A 27,097-nucleotide genomic window follows, 5' to 3' on the forward strand; every position below is an offset into this window, starting at 1 on the left:
CTGTGTCAAATTGTGCAAAGGGAATACTTTCATTGAACTACATGTCTCTGACCTTGACACCACTGTATCACCATTATTTAGTAACTTCATGGTATGGTATGTTTCATGTGAATGGGTCATCAGATTATAATAAGACAAATCTTATATCTATAAAAAGCTGAGCATGTGTGTGAATGTGGAAGAACTCCTCCCATGTCCCTGAACTGAAGTGGGTCAAATTTGACACACAAACTCCTTGCCCCAAGAGGACCAAGATAGGGTGGTTTATAATATTCTAGTGCTAATGTTTATTGGGATACAGACACCTGTGTTTTTTAAGCCCATCTGATAAAGGATGCCCTGCACAACAGGTGTATTGTGTGGGAATAGTATTGACCTGCCTTACTGATCTGCTTTGGGGCAGCCTACATGTGAGGGGCAAGAAATGGTTTTCTCACCCCCAAAATATAGGCTGCCCAGCACAACATGTGTATTTTGTTGTAATGATGTCAGCCTGTTCTATCGGCATGCTCTGTACGGCAGACTATACGTTATGTGAAAAGAAGGATTTTCAAGTTCTTGGCATGCAGGCTGTGCCGCATGAGAGGTGTGTTGTGGGATTAGTACCAGCCTGCTTTATCAACCTCTTCTACAGGGTGTACACATGCGGATGGGCATGCATGTGGGATGGTTAACATGGATAGAGGAGGAGTTGGATAGAGAGAGAAGGCAGGAGGGGATGGATGGAGAGAGAGAAGGCTGGAGGGGGATTGGTAGGGAGAGAGGGGTTAGGAGGGTCTGTACAGAGAGGTTGGGGAGAAGGAGATGGACAGACAAAAGGGGTTGAGGAGATGGACAGAAAGATGAGAAGGAAGAGGTGATGGTCTGAGAGGTGGGAGGAGAGGACAGATAGGGAGCTGATGGGCAGAAAGGGGGCAGGAGGAGATGGACTAGTAAGAGATGTGCAAAAAAATGGTTCAAATGGCTCTGAGCACTATGGGACTCAACTTCTGAGGTCATTAGTCCCCTAGAACTTAGAACTAGTTAAACCTAACCTAAGGACATCACAAACATCCATGCCCGAGGCAGGATTCGAACCTGCGACCGTAGCGGTCTTGCGGTTCCAGACTGCAGCGCCTTTAACCGCACGGCCACTTTGGCCGGCTAGAGATGTGCACATTATGTGTGACATACATGTATGCAAGCAAAGCCATGACGAAAAGGCTAGTCATAAATAATCTTTTTGATATCTTTGTGCTTTGTGTTTATATAAACAACATGCTGATGATAGTGGTTTTGGAACAGGCCTGGTCATAGTGGAAGAAGAAGATCCTAGAAGATGGGTGTCAGCTGCATACTACACTCCTTCACATTCAGCAAACAGCGGTTCCTGTCCGATGGACCTAGGAAGTGGAAAGAGTCATCCAAAGTGTGTTCCACTGTCATCGTGTCAGTTGATTAGTGATCTGATGGACAGAAGTTGTCTTGCACCTGGGAAGTAAGTAAACATATGAAACAGTATTACAATTTCCGCATCTTAGATGTTAAAAGCAATGGTTTATTGTGTTACTAATATTTTCATGATATGTATTTGATTTTACCTGTGACTGAGTTTACTTGTGATAACATTCTTATTGACCTTGATATTATGTGCAATAGTGTCTTTCAGTCAGTCTGTGCAAAAGTGTGCCTCATTTTCAACTGGTAACATATCATTCAACTCCTATTTGCAATGATACTATGTTGAAGAATTGAGCCCTGAGGGACTGTGTGTACTATCACTGTTTCACTGGAGGATCTGAAAGCTACAGCCTTATTATCAATTTGATATATAAATCTGGTACACTGTTTATGATTCATCAGGTATGCATCTAGAAGTTCCATTGATGCTGTAGGCCAACAGTTTCTTTAAGGGAAGCCTGTGTTTTACTGACTCAAAAGCATACCTCAGGTGAATTTACGCAGTCTGCACCATTCCACAGAATCTTGCCATGTGCTACAAGGCACATGTAAATAAACACTAACAATCAGCTGACATCTATACAGTTTGTGGTCTGCTACCAACTCACAGGCTGTCAGAGCTGGTGTGCGGCTACCGTGGGACAGAGCCTTTGGTTTGCTGCCCAGCGGCAGGGCTGGACACGGGGCTGCCACCATCACCAACACGGCCTCCTCAGGACTCACCGGTGGTCACCAAACCGACTGGCTTCAGTGGCAAGTGTGGCCAGCCCATTGTCAGAAGCTCACCAGGTGGACTTGGGTCTCAGCCGTGGGTCGCCAGGGTCGGGTTTGTTAGTAAGTGCAGTTTTACAGCTTTTTTTAGTAACTTGAACTAGGTGGATGGAAAGAGGATGATGGATGAGAAGAGGCTGACAAAACAGATTTATAATATACTTGACAGCAGAACAAAAGTTTCTGACAGATGGTTCTTGGGAGAAAGAAAGGGCTTTCAATAGGATGGATTAACACAAGGAGGTATCTCAGAGTGGATAGGACAATCATCAACTCCTTTACAGGCTTCTGTGATAAACAGAAATGGGACAGGGGATGGACAGAGCAAAGAAGACAGGCTGCCAGAGAAAGAACACAAAAATTTTGCACTGCAAAAATGGCTTCCAGTAATGTGTAATTGCCATCTGGTGTGGTCTTTAATGGCCATTATCGAATTAAAACCAAACTTGATTAACATCCTTCTGTTTAGTGGCTCTTACAGTAATTTTTAGTTTGAATGTAGGAGGGGTTCTTTACCTCAGTTAGTAAAAACAGAACCCTTATGGGATCACCATGTTGGTCATCTGTCTGTCTGACTTTTCAGACTCATTTTTCTCAGGAATGGATAGAATTATGAATTTGAAATTTATGTCATATACTAAGATCTACGGTCTCTAGGCAGTATAAAAATTTAAGCTTCGAAGACAACAAAATCAAAAGATACAGTCATTTATGTCACATATTTTGATATTCACTAACTTATTAATCAAAACCTATAGGGTACTTCCATTTGGCCTAGAAACATGAAATATAGCAAGAAGCAGGTTTTAACAGTACAAGTAAAGGAAAAAGATCTGATAATTTGTAATTACATCACAAGAAAAAAAATTATTTTTCCATTTGTCACCCAACTGTCTGTTCATCTGATAAGACAGTTTTGTCTCAGAATGCAGTCGATATATCAAGTTAAAATTTGTGCCACATACTGATGTCTATGACCCTATGGAAGTGTACAAAATTAAAGCTTCTAAGTCAACCATTAAATGATATGATCACTTATGTCACATATATTGATAGTTGTAAACACACTCATCAAACCTGTAGGGTACTTCCTGTTCATCTAGAATCATGAAATTTGGAAAGAAGCAAGGTTTTGCAGTGCAAGAAAAGGAAAATTATATGTATTTAGTCCTTTGTTATGCAACTGTCTGTCTGTCCAACTGATAAAACCCTTTTCTCTTGAATGGATATAAGTATCAAGTTTAAATTTATGTCACATACTAAGGTCTATGGTCTCTTGATGGTGTATACAATTTAAGCTTCTATGTCAATCCAGTTAAAAGATACAGCCATTTATGTTATACATTTTATACTTGTGAACTCACTCATCAAAACCTGTAGGGTACTATCTACATACATGTGAATGGATGGACTACGTACACATATCAGAAAAAGTTTTGCATCACTCCGGTTCCCAGAACTCCTGAAGATAGATGTTGACTGTGGATATTGTATCACAGACACAGTCGCTTTGACTGTTCAGGGATGTCACTAAGCCCGCCCAAAGATGTAAACAACCATGCATGAGCAGTGCCTATTAGATGAGGGCGGGAGGGGGGGTCCAGTCATTCCACCAGGAAGGAGGTATATGGCTCATGTTGTCTGCAGTTCAACCACGCCTAGACGGTCAATACCACAGTTTGATCACATCCGCATTGTTACTTTGTACCAGGAAGGGCTCTTAACTAGGGAAGAGTCCAGGTGTCTCAGAGTGAACCAAAGCGATGTTCTTCAGACATGGAGGAGATACAGACAGACAGAAACTGTCAATGACATGCCTCACTCAGGCCCCCCGAGGGCTACTATTGCAGTGGTTGACCATTACCTGCAGATTATGGCTCAGAGGAATGCTGACAGCAATGCCACTATGTTGAACAATGCTTTTTGTGCAGCCACAGGATGTCATGTTTCTACTCAAACTGTGTGCAAGAGGCTGCACGATATGCAACTTCACTCCTGATGTCCATGGCGAGGTCCATCTTTGCAACCACGACACCATGCAGCACAGTACAGATGGGCCCAACAACATGCCAAATCTGACATATACTGCTGGTGATCAGGGAATGTGCCATAATGGCTGTATGATAAGTGAATTCCATTGTCTGACCAATAGTGCAACCATATCAGCAGCATATTGGCGAGGCATTCACTTCATGCACGACAATTCGCGTCCCCATCGTGCACATCTTGTGAATGATTTCCTCCAGGATAATGACATTGCTTGACTAGAGTGGCCAGCATGTTCTCCAAACATAAACCCTATTGAACGTGCCTGGAATAGATTGAGAAGGGCTGTTTATGGACAACATGGCCCACCAACTACTCTGAGGGATCTACCCCTAATTGGCGTTAAGAAGTGGGACAATCTGGACCAACAGTGCCTTGATGAACTTGTCGATCATATGGCACAATGAATTCAGGCATGCAGTTTGAAAACTCTTTGCCTATGTCTGCTTGTGTCTGTATATGTGTGGATGGATATGTGTGTGTGTGTGTGAGTGTATACCCATCCTTTTTTCCCCCTAAGGTAAGTCTTTCCACTCTCGGGATTGGAATGACTCCTTACCCTCTCCCTTAAAACCCACATCCTTTCGTCTTTCCCTCTCCTTCCCTCTTTCCTGACAAAGCAGCCATTGGTTGCGAAAGCTAGAATTTTGTGTGTTTGTTTGTGTTTGTTTGTGTGTCTATCGACCTGCCAGCGCTTTCTTTTGGTAAGTCACATCTTCTTTGTTTTTAGATATGTTTACATTGTTATTGTTACAAGCCTTTTTTCTGTGGCTGCAAAACACCTCTGAGCCATGACGTCAAGGAGCGAGTAGCCCCACAGCAACTGACAATGCTAACTCACCATCTCACCTCGTAGATGTGATGCGCCTATGTCTTGCATCACATCTGCACAGCTCACAAACTATTCCTCACATAGTATGACATCTGAAACTTAGCTACTACTAATAAAATAAACTTCTTTGAAATTTCATGAACATCTTTCATTGTTATGAAGGCTTGAGACATGTGAGATATCTGTTTATCAGAACTGATAAGTCACATCTCAGAATTTATCTTTGAAGTAAGATGAGCGGATGAAACTGGTTTAAGGTTGAAACCATTTATTCCATTTCATATTTGCTATCTCTTATCTTTCTTATTACATTAGATTAGATTAGATTTACTTTCATTCTGATTTATCCATAGTGAGGACGTCCTCCAGGATGTAGAACATGTCAGAAAAACAATAATACATGACAAATATTTACAACTAAAACAAACAGGCTAATGTACCTTCCACATGTCCCATATTAATGAACGCTATATGAAAGGATCTTTTTACAACACTCATTTACTAAGGTCACATTAATGCACTGTATTTAACAAAATTAAAAAAAGTTTTTTTATTTATAAGGTAATAAGCGTGTAATGGAACTACTACAATGCTTATTTACAATGATCACTCTCTCTCTCTCTCTGTCTCTCTCTCTCTCTCTCTCTCTCTCTCTCTCTCTCTCTCTCTCTCTCTCTCTCTCACACACACACACACACACACACACACACACAAATCAGTTGGTTCTACTGAAAAATTTATTAATGGAGTAGATGGAGTTGGCCACCAATAAATCTCTTAGGCTTCCCTTAAACAGAATTTTAAAGGAAAATGGTAATTATTGTAAAGCTTATTACATTCCTGCACCTGTTTGGAGAGTAACTCCTAAAGAGTCTTCATTATATCTTAGTTGAACTACTATACATTTATTTGTAATATGAAGTATTTGCTATTTTGTGACTTCAGTTTGTGCAATGGAATGCTAAAGGCATGAAATTTATATTTTGCTAAACAAATTGGAGAGAAAAATTGAACATTTCACCAAATAAAGCAGCATATGATAGACTGGCTCCTCTCAGTGATTTGACTACTGTGGATATGGTGACAAAGTTAATGGTGATCACCGCAATGAGCTTTGTAATTTGTTTGTTAGCCACTCTACAAAATTTTAACTCATTGGTGTTGTATCCACAGGGCACTATGTTTTTGTGTTTTGTGAACTGCAGAGTTTCCCATTAATGAACATGTAAAGCAAGTTTTTATAGATGTGTTGATTACTTTCAGACATGCTGGCCACAAGCCACGCTTTGTAAAACAACAGATGTTGAATGGTTCACTGCGAAAGCCACTTCACCTAACAAGTACATAGATCTTTCACTCACAACATCACAGTCTACAAGTTAACAATCACTAATATATTATGACAGTTATAATCTAATTCGAAATAAAATGTCAAACCTTTAAAATAAAAGAAGACTACTTACTTATCAGTTAATGAAACACAGAATGCATTTTTTTTTCATTATTATGTCTTTCAGCACTGTTTCAGTTGTCCTTGTTGAAGATGTTGTTCATAAAATGATTTTCTTTTGGTTATTTATTTATTTTTTGTTCTGTTGTGAGAATTATTTGTACAGAATACTAATAATGTTTGCAGATGTGCAGACAGGAGGCCAAATTTACCCATGCAGTGGTTCAATCATCTCTCCTAACACAATTCTCACAGCAGCTCATTGTGCTCTTGCCCAACGGGAGGGCTTCAAGCTGTAAGTACTATGCGTGGTATTCCTGTTTAGTTTCTATGAAACATCAAAACTGCTTTAATAATTAGATGTATGGTAACTCCATCACCACTAGTGACCTTTACAAACAAATGATGTCAACTTTGCTCAAGAGGTAACCAAAGACATTGTAGCTGACATTACAGAATTGATACAAAACAGTAAGTGGAAGCATTTTGATGTCTTGACTGTAAGTGCTTGGTGAAAAATTGTATTATTCGACCTATATTTCTGGTCCCAAGCTTGTTTTGTAGCGGTACTCTTTCAAAGATATTATTCATTGACTTCTACCCTTCCTGGATGTACAATTCTTGTCTTGGAGCATTGAGCTTATGTTTATGCAGATTCCTGTCTCCATGATATCGAAATAAATTTGACTGACCTGTACATTGTCAAGGATTACTTACTTATTTCTGGTTGTAAAGCTATGCCATGGTATAGGCTTACAGGCGGTGCCCTCTCAGGATGGATGAGGATATGAGCTTCTGAAGGAAGTCTGAAAAGAAAAATACTGAATAAACAGAATAGGGCTCACCTGAGCTGGACTGTGAGGGCACCTGCCAGTCTAGGTGAGGTCAGGGAATAGGAAGGACATGACATTATTTCTTGTGCATGGTGGCTGCACACAGTCTACAGCTTAATATGGTTTTTTGATGTTGTAGTGTTGTTTCTTTTGCTTGTGATGTCTTAAACTAGTTATTTCTTTTACTATTGTTGTTTCTTGTTGTAACACATGCATTTTGTATAGTTTATCAGTCAAGCAGTGGATACTTTGTGATTGGGTGACAAACTATACAAAATGTGTATGTAACAAGAAGAAATGATATTAGCAAAAGAAATAAGTACTTTAAAATGATACAAGCAACTGAAAAAAAACCCATGACATTGGGAAACCATGACAAGCTGTGTAGCAGAATTAAAGCTACCATCATAGACATGTAATAGCATCAAGTGAGAAAGAAAAGAAATAAAAATACCTCTGAAGATAGCACTTAAAGTGCTGAAACATGTCTGGTACAACAAAACAATGTCTTTGATAAAGTGGGATTCTCTTATTCTTAGATTGGTTGGGGGCTGCAATGGCCAGCTCAAACCTCTCGTAGCATGTGACTAGGTTGTGGCTGTTGCTATTTAATAAACACTACTTAAAAAAGTGTAATATATGTGACAGAAATATTTGTACAACATGCTTTGTTACCTAAGTGAAAAATGTTGTCTCATACTTACAGTGCTACTGTCCGTGTTGGTGAATATGACAGTAGGGGTGATCCTGACTGCACCCCTCAGATGTGTGCTTTCCCTGTTCAAGATATCCCCATCAACCATGTTGTGGTGCATCCTGGATTTCAAAGAATCAATTACAAGCATGATATTGCTCTGCTTGTGCTAAAATCTTCTATGAATTACTCATGTAAGTATACCATGATGATGATATATCTCCTACATGATGGAAAGGCCACTTCAGTAGCATTATGCTTTTTAAACAAAAGACAATTTTTATTTCCATATTTCGAGATGCATCAATGTTAATATTGTCATTTTACTGTAGATGTTCCACTGGTTCTTTGCCATTATATTGGGTGGTGAAGCCTGATCAGGAGTTATTATTCAATCTTGTTCACTTTATTATTTTAGTACACTCACTAAACTCTTCCAGTCAAACATTGTTTCTCAAAAAGCTACAATTACTGAATGTAAATACAATATTCAGTTCTCTTCTGATGTAATGGATATTGCACTCTTGTGTACAGCTACTATTAATTATAAAGTTTTTTCATCATTCAGAACATCACAATTTCATTGATAAGGACTACAGTCTGTTTTATTTAACATATTACAATTTAGTGAATATGTAAAAGTTTTTTCTTGTCCTCATGATGTCATAGGCATTGTCACAGCCACTCTTCTTCTATAGCCTGCACCATATCTCCAAGGCAGGACCCAACAACATGCAATAAACTGTTGACCAGCAGATACTACAAACATGTTTCAATGTTTATTGTTGTCTCAGCCTGCGTCAGATTAGATTAGATTAGATTAGATTAGATTAGATTTACTTTCATTCCAATTGATCCGTAGTGAGGGGGTCCTCCAGGATGTAGAACATGTCAGAAAAACAATAATACATGACAAATATTTAAAACTCAAACTAATAAGCTAATGTACCATTTCACAGGTCCCAGGTGGAATGATTGTCATTTTTTTAATGAACACTATATGAAGGAATCATTTTATAAACACTAATGCACTGAATTTAAAATAAAAAAGTTTTTTTTTGTTTATAAGGTAATAAACATGTAATAGATCTACTATAATACACTCCTGGAAATTGAAATAAGAACACCATGAATTCATTGTCCCAGGAAGGGGAAACTTTATTGACACATTCCTGGGGTCAGATACATCACATGATCACACTGACAGAACCACAGGCACATAGACACAGGCAACAGAGCATGCACAATGTCGGCACTAGTACAGTGTATATCCACCTTTCGCAGCAATGCAGGCTGCTATTCTCCCATGGAGACAATCGTAGAGATGCTGGATGTAGTCCTGTGGAACGGCTTGCCATGCCATTTCCACCTGGCGCCTCAGTTGGACCAGCGTTCGTGCTGGACGTGTAGACCGCGTGAGACGACGCTTCATTCAGTCCCAAACACGCTCAATGGGGGACAGATCCGGAGATCTTGCTGGCCAGGGTAGTTGACTTACACCTTCTAGAGCACGTTGGGTGGCACGGGATACATGCGGACGTGCATTGTCCTGTTGGAACAGCAAGTTCCCTTGCCGGTCTAGGAATGGTAGAACGATGGGTTCGATGATGGTTTGGATGTACCGTGCACTATTCAGTGTCCCCTTGACGATCACCAGTGGTGTACGGCCAGTGTAGGAGATCGCTCCCCACACCATGATGCCGGGTGTTGGCCCTGTGTGCCTCGGTCATATGCAGTCCTGATTGTGGCGCTCACCTGCACGGTGCCAAACATGCATACGACCATCATTGGCACCAAGGCAGAAGCGACTCTCATCGCTGAAGACGACACGTCTCCATTCGTCCCTCCATTCACGCCTGTCGCGACACCACTGGAGGCGGGCTGCACGATGTTGGGGCGTGAGCGGAAGACGGCCTAATGGTGTGCGGGACCGTAGCCCAGCTTCATGGAGACGGTTGCGAATGGTCCTCGCCGATACCCCAGGAGCAACAGTGTCCCTAATTTGCTGGGAAGTGGCGGTGCGGTCCCCTACAGCACTGCGTAGGATCCTACGGTCTTGGCGTGCATCCGTGCGTTGCTGTGGTCCGGTCCCAGGTCGACGGGCACGTGCACCTTCCGCCGACCACTGGCGACAACATCGATGTACTGTGGAGACCTCACACCCCACGTGTTGAACAATTCGGCGGTACGTCCACCTGGCCTCCCGCATGCCCACCATACGCCCTCGCTCAAAGTCCGTCAACTGCACATACGGTTCACGTCCACACTGTCGCGGCATGCTACCAGTGTTAAAGACTGCGATGGAGCTCCGTATGCCACGGCAAACTGGCTGACACTGACGGCGGCGGTGCACAAATGCTGTGCAGCTGGCGCCATTCGACGGCCAACACCGCGGTTCCTGGTGTGTCCGCTGTGCCGTGCGTGTGATCATTGCTTGTACAGCCCTCTCGCAGTGTCCGGAGCAAGTATGGTGGGTCTGACACACCGGTGTCAATGTGTTTTTTTTTCCATTTCCAGGAGTGTACTTATTTACAATGAACACATTACTGCACTGAAACACAAATCAGTTGGTTCTACTGAGAAATTCATCAACGGAGTAGAAGGAGCTGGTCACCAATAAATCCTTTAAGCTTCTCTTAAGCTGAATTTCATTGCTTGTTAAGCTTTTTATGGTTGCTGGCAAGTTATTGAAAATGTGTGTTCCTGAATAATGCACACCTTTTTGTACAAGAGTAAGTGACTTTAAATCCTTGTGAAGATTATTCTCATTTTTAGCACTGATTCCAGGAATTGAGCTGCTGGTTTGAAAAAGTGATATATTTCTAATGACAAATTTCATTAAGGAATAAATATATTGGGAAGCAGTACCATAGGTAGTATCCCTAGTTCCCTAAACAGGCTTCTGCAGGATGTTCTTGAGTTCATACCACATATAACTCTTACTGCACGTTTTTGTGCCTGGAAATCTTTAGCTTGGCTTGATGAATTACCTGAAAAAATAATCCCATATGACATTATGGAAAGAAAGTAAGCATAGTATGCGAGCTTTTTCATTTTTATATCCCCTATGTCTGCACAATTCGCATTGCAAATAAAGATTTACTAAGACTCATCAGCAGTTCTGTGGTGTGCTCTTCCCAGCTTAATTTATTATCAAGCTGTAACCCCAAGAATTTAACACTGTCCACTACTTCTATCTGCTTATCATCGTATGTTAGGCATATACTCGTGGGACAGCCCTTACAAGTTCTGAACTGCATGTAGTGTGTTTTTTCAAAGTTTAGTGACAAAGAATTGGCTAGGAACCAGTGATTAATGTCTACAAATATTTTACAAGCCAATCTTTCTAAGACTACACTTGGTTTGGTATTTATTGCAATGTTTGTATCATCGACAAACAAAACAAACTTGGTATCTGGTAATGTTACTGATGAAAGGTCATTGATATACACAAGAAAAAGTAAGGGCCCTAAAATGGAACCTTGTGGGACCCCACATGTAATTAGTTCCCAGTTGTATGATGCCTGATAGCTTAATACATGTCTCTTTCCTAATAATACCCTTTGTTTTCTGCCAGAGATATAAAATTTGAACCATTTTGCAGCATTTCCTGTTACACCATAATATTCTAATTTACTTAAAAGGATATTGTGATTTACACAGTCAAATGCCTATGACAGATCACAAAATATACCAGTTGCATGCGATTTTTTGTCTAATGAATTAAGCACATTTTCACTGTAAGTGAATATAGCCTTCTCAGTATCAGAACCCTTTAGAAGTCCGAACTGCGACTTTGACAGTATGTTAGTTGAGATAAGATGATAATAAAGCTACAGAATTTGAGGCTATTTCTTTATCTCCCTTCTTAAACATTGGCTTAACTTCAGCATATTTCAACCATTCAGAAAATATTCCACTGATAAATGCCTGGTTACACAGATAGCTTAATATGTTACTTAACTCAGAGTCACATTCTTTAATTAACTTTGTTGATATTTCATCATACCCACTAGATGTTTTTGATTTTAAAGAATTTATTATGGATGTTATTTCTGCTGGGGTAGTGAGAGTCAAATTCGTATTATGGAAGCCCATAGCAGCATCTACAGAACCTGACAACCCCATCTTTTCAGTGACAGTTATAAAATGTTTGTTAAAAAGTTCTGCAACACTATACACATCTGTCACCAATGTATCATTTACTCTTAATGCTATTTGTCCCTCTTCATGTCTGGTTCTACTGGTCTCCTCCTTCACTATATCCCATATTGTCTTTATTTTGTTATCTGATATGATATATATGATCTTCTTTTGTAATATATTCGCTTTGGATTGGCAGGGGGATGTCTGTATTACAGTCTTTAATAATTTGCAGTATTTATTGTAATGTGCTATAGCATCAACATCAGAACTGTTTCGGATTGACAGATACAGTTTTCTTTTTGTTTTACAAGATACCCCTATTCCTTGAGTAATCCATGGCTTCTTTGTAGACTTTGCTCTAACCTTTGTTAGTTTGGGGGAAAACTGTTGAAATAAGGTAAGCACTTTATTAGCAAAAGTGTTATATTTTCATTCATGCCATGAGCACTGTAAACATCAGTCCTGTGAATGTCTCATCATTACGTATAGGACCAGACAGATGTACATTTTTGTAATTCCACAGTTCTCATGAAATTTGCATTTGCTTTTTGATATGTCAAATATGTGACCAGGCAGATGTGCAATTGTGTAGGTCTGCAGCTTTCATAAGTTTTGTATATGTTTACATGATACAGTAATCTCTAGAATTATGTACAAGCCCTAATGACTTAGTAATACCACACATGCAGAGCCTGTTATGATGCGAGCTGTGACATTCATTGACACCTCTTCTGCTAGCGCCATCTCGCAATGCGGCAAGAATGTGTAAGAACAGAGCCGGAGTTGTGGTAGTACCTAGCTTGTGCTTGTACGTGATGGAGACACTTAACATTTATAATGTCATCTCTCTTTGACGCCGATGTGCTACTTACGACAATTTTGTAAGGCCTGCATGTTATAGGCAACTATTAATATAACCATTGTTTGCCTTGATGTTGTAACTTGAATGTGTCCTAAGATATGTAACTAAATTTATAGTTATAATAGAAGGAAACATTCCACGTAGGAAAAATATACCTAAAAACAATATGTCTGCTTGTGTCTGTATATGTGTGGATGGATATGTGTGTGTGTGCGAGTGTATACCCGTCCTTTTTTCCCCCTAAGGTAAGTCTTTCCGCTCCCGGGACTGGAATGACTCCTTACCCTCTCCCTTAAAACCCACATCCTTTCGTATTTCCCTCTCCTTCCCTCTTTCCTGATGAGGCAACAGTTTGTTGCGAAAGCTTGAATTTTGTGTGTATGTTTGTGTTCGTTTGTGTGTCTGTCGACCTGCCAGCACTTTCATTTGGTAAGTCACATCATCTTTGTTTTTAGGTATAACTAAATTTATATGTATACATGTTATATAAGTGGAATCGAAGCCCACTTTTTAGGGTTTTCTGTCCTCCCTAGATCTAATGATGGCAGCTTTAGTTTCGCTGAAACCAGTAAGTCCTGCGATCTTGGCTACCAGTTTATTGTTTTACAATTTTATTACATGCTCAATCACAGACATCTATACTTAATTATTAACACAATTACAAGCATTTATACTGAGTTACCTACATAACTACAAACATTTACCCATATATACTAATTTTAACATATTTTCACATTTTTTCATAAAAAAAATTCTGTTACATTATACAATGGATTTTCAACCAGCCAGCTGTACAGTTTCCTTTGAAATAATTTGGAAGGCATGGACCACACTGAGGGTGGTAATTTGTTAAAGGTTATTGAGGAGCTGACTGCAGATGTGTGGGGTGTTTTTACTAATCTGTCACAGAAATTCCATTTTAATTTTTCCTGTGGTGTTGTGCTGGAGTATATCTCAACTTATATAAAATTCTTTGATATGTGTTTTAATATACACTACTGACCATTAAAATTGCTACACCAAGAAGAAATGCAGATGATAAACGGTTATTCATTGGACAAATATATTATACTAGAACTGACATGTGATTACATTTTCACACAATTTGGGTGCATAGATCATGAGAAATAAGTACCCAGCACAACCACCTCTGGCCATAATAGCAGCCTTGATATGCCTGGGCATTGAGTCAAACAGAGCTCGGATGGCGTGTACAGGTACAGCTGCCCATGCAGCTTCAACACGATACCACAGTTCATCAAGAGTAGTGACTCGTGTATTGTGATGAGCCAGTTGCTCGGCCACCATTGACCAGACGTTTTCAGTTGGTGAGAGATCTGGAGAATGTGCTGGCTAGGGCAGCAGTCGAACATTTTCTGTATCCAGAAAGGCCTGTACAGGACCTGCAACATGCGGTCGTGCATTATCCTGCTGAAATATAGGGTTCCACAGGGATCAAATGAAGGGTAGAGCCATGGGTCGAAACACATCTGCAATGTAGCATCCACTGTTCAAAGTGCCATCAATGCGAACAAGAGGTGACCAAGACGTGTAACCAATGGCACCCCGTACTATCATGCCGGGTGATACGGCAGTATGGCGATGACGAATACACGCTTCCAATGAGCGTACACCGTGATGTCGCCAAACACGGATGCGACCATCCTGATGCTGTAAACAGAACCTGGATTCATCCGAAAAAAAAAAAAAAATGACGTTTTGCCATTCATGCACCCAGGTTCATCGTTGAGTACACCATCACAGGCGCTCCTGTCTGTGATGCAGCTTCAAGGGTAACTGCAGCCATGGTCTCCGAGCCGATAGTCCATACTGCTGCAAATATCATTGAACTGTTTGTGCAGATGGTTATTGTCTTGCAAACGTCCCCATCTGTGGACTCAGGGATTGAGACGTGGCTGCACGATCCGTTACAACCATACGGATAAGATGCCTGTCATCTCGACTGCTAGTGATGCAAGGCCATTGGGATCCTGAACCCACTGATTCCATATTCTGCTAACAGTCATTGGATCTTGACCAACGCGAGCAGCAATGTTGCGATATGATAAACTGCAATCGCGATAGCCTACAATCTGACCTTTATCAAAGTCGGAAACACAATAGTACGCATTTCTCCTCCTTACACGAGGCATCACAACAACGTTTCATCAGGCAACGTCAGTCAACTGCTGTTTGTGTATGAGGAATTGGTTGAAAACTTTGCTCATGTCAGCACATTGTAGGTGTCACCACTGGCGCCAACCTTGTGTGAATGCTCTGAAAAGCTAATCATTTGCATATCACAGCATCTTCTTATTGTTGGTTAAATTTCGTGTCTGTGGCACGTCATCTTTATGGTGTAGCAATTTTAATGGCCAGTAGTGTATATAGACACACACACACACACACACACACACACACACACACACACACACACACACACACACACACACAATTGTAAGTATATTGAGCTTTCTAAGCAGAGGTCAACAGTGATCTGTTGGTCCACCCCTACACATTTCTCTTATGACTTTTTTTGTATCTTCAATGCATCACCTATATGCGTGGAGTGGCCCCATACTAGCAGTCCATAAGAAATGTGAGACTGGAACAGTCCCAAATATGTCAATCTTAAACAGTTAGGTGTAACTATGTCTCTCAGTTTCCACATCAGGTATGTTACTCTTGAATTCTTTTGCAATTTTGACTGATGATATTCTCCTCACCTCAATCTGGAGTCAATATGGCATCCTAAAAGTTTAACTGCTCCAGTTTCTATATCATTAGATAGTCCCACTAGGAGACTCTGGCTCCTGTCAGGACTACATAGCAGTTTGTTAGAGGAGAACCATTTTACTGCACTATTTAGTAATTCCAGTGACATTTGTTGTAATGCTGATGTGTCCTGGTGAGGTACAATTATTGTTGTGTCATCTGCCTAGAAGACCATAGATTGAGGAACATGATGTGGCAAATCATTGATGGTAATTACGAAAAAGAATGGTCCAAGCACTGATCCCTGTGGTACCCCTGTCTCTACCATTTTCATGAGAGAATATCTGTTTCTCACTGAAGTATATTGTTTTTTGTGTCTTAAGTATGAAACAATTACTTGTAGTGCTGTAGTTTCTCAATCAATATTTCATAAGAGATACAATCAAAGGTCTTACTTAGGTCACATTAAACCAGTGAGGCTTTATTCCTATTTTCAAAAAGCTGTGATTATCTGGTTGACAATGCCAAGAACTGCTGAAGAGGTGTTTTTTCCTAATCTGTAACCAAACTGCTGTTCCAGAGGAGATTATTTGCTTAAAACAAAATCACTTAATTGATTGTTTATAATAGTTTCAAATATTTTGGAAATTACAGAACTGTTGAGACTGGGCATTAATTTTGGGGGAGAAATTTGTCTCATTTTAAAAAAAATTGATATAACTTTTGAAATTTTTAATGATGCAGGGAAAATTTCAAACTGAAGACATTTGTCAAAAATGAAAGCAAAAGCCTCACAGATGAAATGAACAGTTTTCTTGATAATGTAGCTGTATCCATAGTTTTAGAGTTGGAGAATTTTTTTATTGCTTTTATTACATTTGTGGATGCAAAATTTTTCCACTGAAAAGACTGTTTCACTGGCAGCTGCTTACCGACTAGTTCACTGCAGATGTGTTGCTCAAGTTTATTCTGTTTCCAGTTTCTTTCACTGAAGACACAAAGAACTCATCCAGTTGGTCTGGTTCAAGTGGTACTTCCTGTGTGTGGTTGGGGGATTGTTCTTGTGTGATTATCTATCATGCCATTTTGCACTTGTTTGGAGCAGTTTCTATAAACATTTCATTTTTTCTCATTAAGCAGCATAATTTTATGAAAAAATTATACTTCAGATACTTCCTACAATCTATATCAGCTTGTTTAGTGTCATTCACACCATTCTTTTTATATGCACTTTGCAATAACAACATTTGTTTCCTAATATTTTCAAGTTCTTTAGTGTACCAATTTGCTAACTTTGTTTTAGGTTTACATTTAAACTTATAATAGTTTTTCTTAGTGGTGAACAAGTGTACGACACTTATATATATTAGCTAAAGCTCTCAAAAAATAGTTTCAAGATTAGTTTGTTCAATCTGTTTCATACAAAAAGACCCATTTTATACAACTTAGTCTATCAGCAAACAAATTCACAAATTTGTCTTTTACGACTTCAGCCAAGTCATCTAATTTTTTTTTTTTTGGTGTGATATGACAGTTTGCTGTAGTGTGTGAGGAGTAATGGTTCATGGTCAGAGAAACATCCATCTGCATAACTAACTGCTGCTTTATGAGATCTCTTTTATTTCTATGGAATCAGTCTAATGACCTTAAGATATTGAAAAAAGATCTTGATACTTGCTTGTCACAGTTTAACATTCTATACTGAAAACACCACAGACAGCAATATTTTCTTTTTTCCTTGTGTCTTGCCACTGGTGTGCTTTATGTATGACCAGAATCTCTTTGGGTTTTCTACCAGATTTCAAGACAGAATTTCATTGTGGAAATTATTAAAAGCACCATATTTCGAACTTCTGTAAAACTTTGCCAATCTTGGGGATTTTGCGTTCTTTTAAATTTGGCAAACAAAAATATCTATTTCTTATTCAGTTAAGCAGTGTTCCAAAACATAAACTGCATCCACTTTTTTACTTCTACAATAATGTTCTAATTCTAGTATTTTATTCCTAATTCTGCCCATATTGATTTTTAGCACTGTGAGTACTTTGTGTGTGTCAGTACTTTGACCTATTGTGCCTGATGATGTTATTTCTTTCTTCAAAGAGGAGGGGGATTCCTTATAAAGATAATGACACTGATCAGTTTTAGGCCAAGCCGTGTAACTTACATATGGGATAGATCTCTCCTTGTTCTTCCCTGATATCATATATAATACTCATCCTGTATTGTGGCTCTTCTTGGTCTCAGTTTCATTCTCTGTTTACTTGCTGCTGCAGTTACAGATGATAATTTTGGTATATTTCTTCTTGGTGTGGGGCAAATTTTCTGGATACTTTCTGGTGCTGCTGGTGTTGATTCTTCTGTGGAGCTTTTGTAGTTTAGTTTACTTCCTGCTGATGATTTTAGAGGACTCACTTGTTCATTGTTAGATGTATTTTGCGCACTGTCCTTGTTTGATTGATGGCTGTCAGTGGGGAGGATTCCTCTTGACAATGTTAGCATCAATCCTTCAGCAGAGGATTCATTGTTTTTGTTTCCTGTCTCCATTTCTAATTGAGAACAGCCTTCAGATGTAGAATTCCTATAATTTTATGTGGACCTTCATATCAAAGAAAAACTTGCTCATTTTTTTCTTTAATTGTGAACTGTGATGAAAGACTGTCAATGGCACTATGTCATTGCGTTTAAAATTAGGAATGCTTGCTTTTAAATTATGTTCTTGCACTCTGCATTGTGCATGTCTGTTGCGTAGGTACATGATGAAATATCCCCAGGATATCGTAAAGTTAAAATTTATTAAAAACAAAAAATGAAACACAGATTGACCTTAAGCATTGGCAAAGATGTTAATTATGAATGCACGGTAAAGCATGGACAAATGAAAAAAAAAAAATCATCATTCATTTTCCTTTATACATGATTTAGTTTCTCACTCTGTTGTACATAGAAGTTTTGTTAAGAAGTGCTGTACAGAATATGATGGGCTGCAAGTGTTCTGTGTCATACATATTTTGAAATAAGAAAAAATTTTATACTGGTATTAAGTATTTTTTATTCAAGTGAAGTGAAACCAAGTAAGGAGGATTTTCTTATTTATGACACACACTGGTGTACTTGAAGTCTGCTGCCTGCAACTACAATTGAAATGTAAGAGAAGAAGTCCGATAGCCTAAAATTCATGCAAGCACAGAACATTTCTAATAAGGCAATTGTGTTATCCCCTTTAAATGTTTTTCATATGCATATATATTTAATAATTTTTTATTTTTATTATTACAACTCAACTGTAAACCTGTGTGCCAGCACTTCAGGGCACCTGTTTTAAGTAGGTTTTGTTAACTATTGTTAGAGTAAGAAATTTCTATGATATTGTTATTAGTCATAAACAACTAATTCTCTGTATTTTCTGTTTGCTTGAATCACAACAGGGAGCATGTAAAGCAAAAGGGCAAAAATTGGGAAGCAAATTTTGGAAAGGAATAAGAATTGCACACAGGTTATGTAACATTTTCCATAGTAAGCTGTTTTGTTTGGTGCAGCAAATGTAGGTTGGCTACACAAGTTGTTTGCATGGTTACACTTTGTAGTGCCTCTTTTGATGTAGGTAGAAACCTTTACCTCATTATTCCCTTCCTTGAATTTTATGGTGTAAAATTTACAGGAATTTTTCGGTGTGATACACGTTGTCAGTAAAACATAAACAATTGTGACACAGTAGTTTGCATATCATAATAGATGTAAATCAGGCTTTGACATCACATAAATAACAATTAGCATATGAAATTTTAATGTTTTTTGTGAAATTTTTATTTTTGCATATTCATACAACATGACAGAAGAATATACATCCATTATTGATAGCAATAGCGAAAACGCAGTCAGCCAAGATGGCATAGAATTGCGTCATCAAAGAATTGAATTTCAAGCTCCAAGCATGCCTATTGCAGAAGTTTTAGATGGGTTAGAGATGAGCGTCACAGGTGTGACAAATGATAGCAACACTCCACAGCAGAATGACCTTGACAACACAGTGTTTACAAATGACGAGAGAGACAATGTAACGCATCTCCCAGGGTGATGTACAGCTCATGCACGAAACGTTGGAGAGTGATACAAATATCGATCTTGACAACACATTACAAACACCACTTGTTCACAACACAAATATTAACTTGGGAAGTACAGCTGACAGCAGCCACAGTAGTACAACTGAAGCACTGCTACGACAGTTACTATCTAAGATAAACATGAAACTTGATAATATGAACACCAATCTCAGTGATGTGAAACACAATATGAACACAAATTTCAGTGATATTGAACAAGATATGAATACCAAAATTGATAATTTGACACACAATCTGAACACTGTCACACAAGATCTAAATATAATGAAACAAGAACAAAAACAAGTATTCAAGGATTTGCAAGACAAGTCTCACAGAAATTCAATGACTTAGCCACAAAATTTTCACTCTGAAATTGACACAAAATTGAATGATATAAAAAAAACAAGTAAAGCATGAAGTACTTTCTGAAGTTAACAGTAACATTACAGAGTTAAAACAGAAGGTAGATTCTTTTAATGACCATCATGATTGAGCAGAACAACAAATAAGGAAAATCACAGACACAAACACACATATTGAAGCCACACAAAACCAGTTGTGTTCGACGGTAAAAAAAAGATAACCACTGTCATTAACAAACTAAATAAAGACTATGAAAGTGTACCTCTAGCTGTAGGAGAGCTTACTTTAAGGGTAGCAACAGTAGAAGTTGACTCAGCATGTGTAAGAAGGAGAGACAGAAGGTAACGGCACAGCAGCTAATGACATGAATTGGTGAACTACCCACACAGTGCAACTAACTGATATTACTCCAGGTAATTACTCCAGGTTCACCCATGGTCTAGGGGTAGCATCTTTGATTCATATCAAAACGCTTTCGATCCTGGGTTCGAATCCCACCACTGCTTAAATTTTGATTAATAATCAGCATTGGTGGCTGGCCGAATACTTCTGGCATAAGTCACCCTCATTCTGCCAACAGCCTTGTCAAAGAGGGTGAAGGAGCAGACAGAGGTTCAGGGCACTCCCTTGTCCTAGGAGTGGGAAACTGCGCTAAATGCGGAAGAATCAGCAATGATCAATGGCATCAGGGTGCAGAAGGCAATGAAAACCACTGCATTAAAGACATGTAACGTGTATCCACAGGACATGTGGCCTGTAATTGGTCATGATGATCTCTCCATTGGCAAAAGATTCCAGAATAGTCCACCATTCGGAGGGGACTGCCAATGGGGAGATTACCATAAGAGAAAGATTGAATAATCAATGAAAGGATAATAACGTTCCACGAGTCGGGGTGTGGAGTGCCAGAAGCTTGGACATGGTAGGGAAACTAGAAAATATGAAAAGGAAAATGCAAAGGCTCAATCTAGGTATAGTAGGGGTCAGTGAAGTGAAGTGGGAAGAAGACAAGGATTTCTGGTCAGATGAGTATAGGATAATATCAACAGCAGCAGAAAATGATATAACAGGAGTAGCATTCATTATGAATAGGAAGGTAGAGCAGAGAGTGTGTTGCAGTGTACAGTTCAGTGACAGGGTTGTTCTTATCAGGTTTGACAGCAAACCAACACCAACAACAATAGTTCAGGTATACGTGCCTATGTCACAAGCTGAAGATAAAGAGACAGAGAAAGTGTATGAGGATACTGAAAGGGGAATGAAAATCTAATAGTCATGGAGATTGGAATGCAGTTTTAGGGGAAGGAGAAGAAGAAAAGATTACAGGATAATATGGGCTTGGGACAGGGAATGACAGAGGAGAAAAACTAATTGAGTTCTGCAACAAGTTTCAGCTAGTAATAGCAAATACTCTATTCAAGAATCACAAAAGGACAAGGTCACTTGGAAAAGGCTGGGTGATACGGGAAGATTTCAGTTGGATTACATCATGGTCAGACAGAGATTCTGAAATCGGATACTGGATTGTAAGGGGTACCCAGAACACAATATAGTAGTGATGAAGAGTAGGCTGAAGTTTAAGATATCAGTCAGGAAGAATCAATATGCAAAGAAGTGGGATACGGAAGTACTAAGGAATGATGAAATACGCTTCAAACTCTCTAAGGCTATAGATACAGCAATGAGGAATAGCTCAGTAGGCAGTACAGTTGAAGAGGAATGGACATCTCTAAAAAGGGCCATCACAATAGTTGGGAAGGAAACTATAAGTACAAAGAAGGTAACTGTGAAGAAACCCTAGGTAAAGAAGAAATACTTCAATTGATTGATGAAAGGAGGAAGTACAAAAATGTTTCAGGAAAGTCAGGAATAGAGAAATACAAGTCACTGAGGAATGAAATAAATAGGAAGTGCAGGGAAGCTAAGACAAAATGGCTGCAGGAAAAATGTGAAGACATCAAAAGAGAAATGATTGTTGGAAGGAAAGTCAAAACAATTTTCGGTGACATTACAAGCAAGGGTGATAATATTAAGAGTGCAACGAGAATTCCAGTGTTAAATGCAGAGAAGAGAGTGGATAGGTGGAAAGAATGCACTGAAAGAATCTATGAGGGGGAAGATTTGTCTGATGGGATAGAAGAAGAAACAGGTGTCGATTTAGAAGGAGATCTAGTATTAAAATCAGAATTTAAAAGAGCTTTGGAGGACTTAAGATCAAATAAGCCAGAAGGGGTAGATAACATTCCATCAGAATTTCTAAAATCATTGGGGAAGTAGCAACAAAATGACTATTCATGTTGGTGTGTAGAATGCATGAGTCTGGTGACATACCATCTGACTTTCAGGAAAGCATCATCCACACAATTCCGAAGATGACAAGAGCTGACAAGTGCAAGAATTATTGCACAGTCAGCTTAACAGCTCATGCATCCAAGTTGTTTACAAGAATAATATACAGAAGAATGGAAAAGAAAATTGAGGATGCACTAGATGACGATCAGTTTGACTTTAGGAAAGGTAATGGTATGAGAGAGGCAAATCTGACATTGCAGTTAATAATGAAAGCAAGAATAAAGAAAAATCAAGACACGTTCATAGGATTTGTTGACCTGAAAAAAGCATTCAACAATGTAAAATGGTGTAAGAAGTTCGAAGTTCTGAAAAAAGTAGGGGTAAGCTATAGGGAGAGATGGGTCATATACAATATGTACAACAGCCAAGAGGGAATAATAAGAGTGGGTGACCAACTACGAAGTGCTTGTATTAAGAAGGGTTTAAGACAAGGATGTAGCCTTTCTCCCATATTGTTCAATCTGTACATCAAGGAAGCAATGATGGAATTAAAATAAAGGTTCAGAAGTGGCATTAAAATTCAAGGTGAAAGGATACCAATGATATGATTCGCTGATGACATTGCTATCTTGAGTGAAAGTGAAGAAGAATTAAATGAATGGAATGAACAGTCTAAAGAGTACATAATATGGATTGAGAGTAAATTGAAGAAAGACAAAAGTAATGAGAAGTAGGAGAAATGAGAACAGCGAGGAACTTAACATCCAGATTGGTGGTCTTGAAGTAGATGATGTTAAGGAATTCTGCTACCTAGGCAGTAAAATTACCAATGAGGGATGGAGGACATCAAAAGCAGACCAGCAATGGCAGAAAGGGCATTCTTGGCCAAGAGAAGTCTTCTAATATCAAATATCGCTCTTAACTTGAGGAAGAAATTTCTGAGAATGTATGTCTGGAGTGCAGCATTGTATGGTAGTGAGACATGGACTGTGGGAAAACTGGAACAGAAGAGAATTGAAGCATTTGAGATGTGGTGCTACAGATGAATGTTGAAAACTAATTGGACTGATAAGGTAAGGAATGAAGAGGTTATGCGCAGAATCAGAGAGGAAAGGAACATGTGGAAAACAATGATAAGGAGAAGCAACAGGATGATAGGACATCTGTTAAGACATAAGGGAATGACTTCCATGGTACTAGAGGGAGCTGTAGAGGGCAAAAACTGTAGAAGAAGACAGAGATTGGAATACATCCAGCAAATAATTGAGGATGTAGGTTGCATCTGCTACTCTGAGATCAAGAAGTTAGCACTGGAGAGGAATTCGTGGCAGACCGCATCAAACCCAACACACTACACCATTGGAAAACACCAACAAGTTGTAGTTAAGCCCCAGGCTATTGAACTCTCTGGGAGTGGGGGTAAAGCAAAACATGTCTCATAAAATCTGACAAACAAGGTGACATCAAGGATTATCTTTATCAGCAGGAGTTAGATACAACAAATAATATCTAGGAACAGCAAGTACAAGCAATCATTAAGGTGAAGATATTTAATATTGACACATAGTTAATTTTAGATACAGGTTCAATTCATTTTTCTGTGAATAGAAGAAGAGATGCAAATTCCCAACATTTCCTGTCCAAAACTGCAAGGTGCAAACTGCTACAGGCAGTGAGACTAAATTGATTAAGCATCAGGCACTTATTCCATTACAAATTGAACAGTTTACAGTGAAGTGAAATTTTCTTATAATTCACAAACTTATAGTTAATTGTCTTATTGGCATGGAGACATTTAGAACATACAAAACACAGATTGATGTAGGTAATGGTAAATGCCACTTTTATGTAAAGGATGAGATTTCCTTTCCAGCTGTATGTTTCACAAACAAATTTTATACTGAACAAGAAGCAAACAATGAGGTTAGTTATGAAATGGTAGAACAGAAACTAAGTAAATCACAGATACTAAATGATATGCAATGACAAGTACTTTCTAACATGTTATTTAAGTATGCAAATGTTCTCAGTAAGGAGCCAGGAGTAATCAATGACTATGAATAAAATACTGAAGTCTATCCACATGAAACATTTTGTGTTATGTCACATCCTATTCAATGGGCAAAACTGGAGGCAGTAAGGGAAGAGATAAATCACATGATTAAATGGGGAATTATACAACCTTCATTTTCACCCTATTCTAGGACTATATTACCAGTAAGCAAACCGGACAGTTCTGTAAGATTAGTTCTCAATGCTAGAGATATCTGCAAGGGTTGATAATATTTCTAGTAATTTATTGTAAGAACTCTGCAGGGGTTGATAATATTTCTAGTAATTTATTGAAATATTCTTGTGTGTGGATAAGGGATATTCTCCGTCATATTTTCAATGGTTCCCTTCAGAAAGGTGTTGTTCCCTGTAGACTTAAATATGCCATTGTGAAGCCCCTGTACAAAAAGGGTGATAAAACCAAATTAACTAACTATTGACCTATCTCTTTGGTGACAACCTTCTCTAAAATTCTAGAAAAACTAATATGTGTAAGAATTACTGATCATCTCATGAAGAATGGAGTTATCAACAAGAGCCAATTTGGCTTTCAAAAGGGCCGTTCAACAGAAGACACAATCTATGCTCTTGCAATGAAGTCCTAGATTCTCCTACAAAAAGCAAAATTGGTGGGAATAAGTGGTGTTGCAGGCAATTGGCTACAGTCATATTTCCAAGACAGAAAACAAAAAGTTGTCTTGAATAGCTCAGGTGGAGTATGTGATGTTTCTTCACATTCTAAATGGAGTTCCATTATATGTGGAGTGCCTCAGGGCTCAATTCTTGGGCCACTATTATTCCTGATTTTTATAAATGATCTACCATCATGTACAAGCCTGCCGTGTAAATTTACATTATTTGCTGATGATAATACAATTTTTATGAACAGTAGAACAGATAGTAATCTTGAGAAAGCCATTAATCACATACTCTCAGATGTGGTTAATTGGTTCAAGGTGAATGGTATCTCATTAAATTCCAGTAAGATCAGCTTTATTCAGTTCTGTACAAAAACAGAAAAAGAGAGAGAGATAAGTATGACATATGGTAATCAGCCAATAGAAAAAATGGAAATAACAAAATTTCTTGGAGTGCACATTGACAGGAAAATGAACTGGTCTTCACATATTGTAGATCTCCGCAAGAGGCTTAGATCTGCTACATATGCTTTACGGGTTGTCACTAGATGTGTTGAACCCAACACTGCAAAAGTGGCATACATGGCTATTTTCACTCACTCATTGAATACGGCATTATTTTTTGGGGCAATCAGCCATTAGCAAGGAAAGTGTTCATTGCCCAGAAGCGCACTTTAAGAGTTATATGTGGATTGCGCCTAAGAGACTCTTGCAGAAATAGCTTTCAAAAACTTAAAATATACACAACTACATGCCAATATATTTTCTCTCTCATGTGTTTAGCCTGTAAAAATATAGAGATATTTCAACCAAACAGTAATTATCATCTAACTTGAATACAAAGTAAACAGAAATACTAAGCAATGACATCTACTGCCTAAGAACTAAGGAACCTATTGATATATTTACACAGAGGTTTAATTAAATATTAAGTTATATACAACATATTTACAAACAAAAGGAAGCATTATGAAAAATTATACGAGACATGTAAGCTAAGGAGAGACGACAATATACCATAAGAAATGTCAAATAATTTTCTTTGCAGAGTAAATGATTATAATGGGTAACAGAATAAATGAATGTCTATGAATTTAAATAAAGTATGGAAATATCTGTGGATGTGTGCAATGACTAACTGTATCAGTAGCCACCGAGCTACATAATGCAATTAGTTTTAAGTTTTTTCTTTCAGCGACCAGTGCATCATCACAGCACAGAGGAAGAGAATTACATTGAGAGTAGCAGGTACCAAATCAAGAAATGGGCTGCACATCAAGTAAACAATTTAGTTACACGGGTATTTATAGAAAGGTCATAAGGCAATGAAAAATAAAAATATGCATCATTGCAGTATATCTCCATGATAATTATCAGTACCTATTCACTGCAGAGTATACATAAACATTTAAGCATGTGATTTTACAAAACCAAATTAATTTTTATCATGTCACATGAAAGCTTGAATAATGAAATTTCCAGGTTTTCAAGAAAGATAAGTCTACAATGGTAAAAACTTCATATTTCTCATTACAATTTAAGTACCTTTCAAGGTTAGGTTTTCCAAGCATGTTATACTTTAGAACACTTCCACGGACATGTAAATGCTTGCTCAACATCTGCTCCATAAGCATTTGTTCCTTCAGAAACGTCCATCATTAGAGCAACTATAGTCTCCTCCTGTTCCTACCTCAACCTCTCCCTCTATGCTTAGATCATGTATCTCCTCAGAGAATCCGTCCTTTGTCTTTGTTAATTCATCCCAAATTTTCTGTAGTTCACTCTCTGTTGTATCTGTCTCCACATTAGAATAAGATGTGTCTACAGATGATTCAGTACTTTCTCACACTTTAT

The 27,097-nt window shown here is 38.5% G+C and overlaps 1 protein-coding gene across 1 annotated transcript in view; it reads left to right on the forward strand.

The window, feature by feature from the left end:
• LOC126106592 (chymotrypsin-like protease CTRL-1) overlaps nt 1–27,097 on the forward strand; it is a 156,723-nt gene that overhangs the window by 86,643 nt on the left and 42,983 nt on the right. Inside the window, exons 2-5 of the mRNA XM_049912936.1 lie at nt 1,285–1,477; nt 2,051–2,274; nt 6,726–6,834; nt 8,079–8,260. Of these exons, the coding sequence (XP_049768893.1) occupies nt 1,285–1,477; nt 2,051–2,274; nt 6,726–6,834; nt 8,079–8,260 (708 nt within the window). The remainder of the gene's footprint in view (nt 1–1,284; nt 1,478–2,050; nt 2,275–6,725; nt 6,835–8,078; nt 8,261–27,097) is intronic.

Source organism: Schistocerca cancellata, chromosome 10 (assembly GCF_023864275.1).
Source record: "Schistocerca cancellata isolate TAMUIC-IGC-003103 chromosome 10, iqSchCanc2.1, whole genome shotgun sequence".
NCBI classification, from domain to species: Eukaryota; Metazoa; Arthropoda; class Insecta; order Orthoptera; family Acrididae; genus Schistocerca; species Schistocerca cancellata.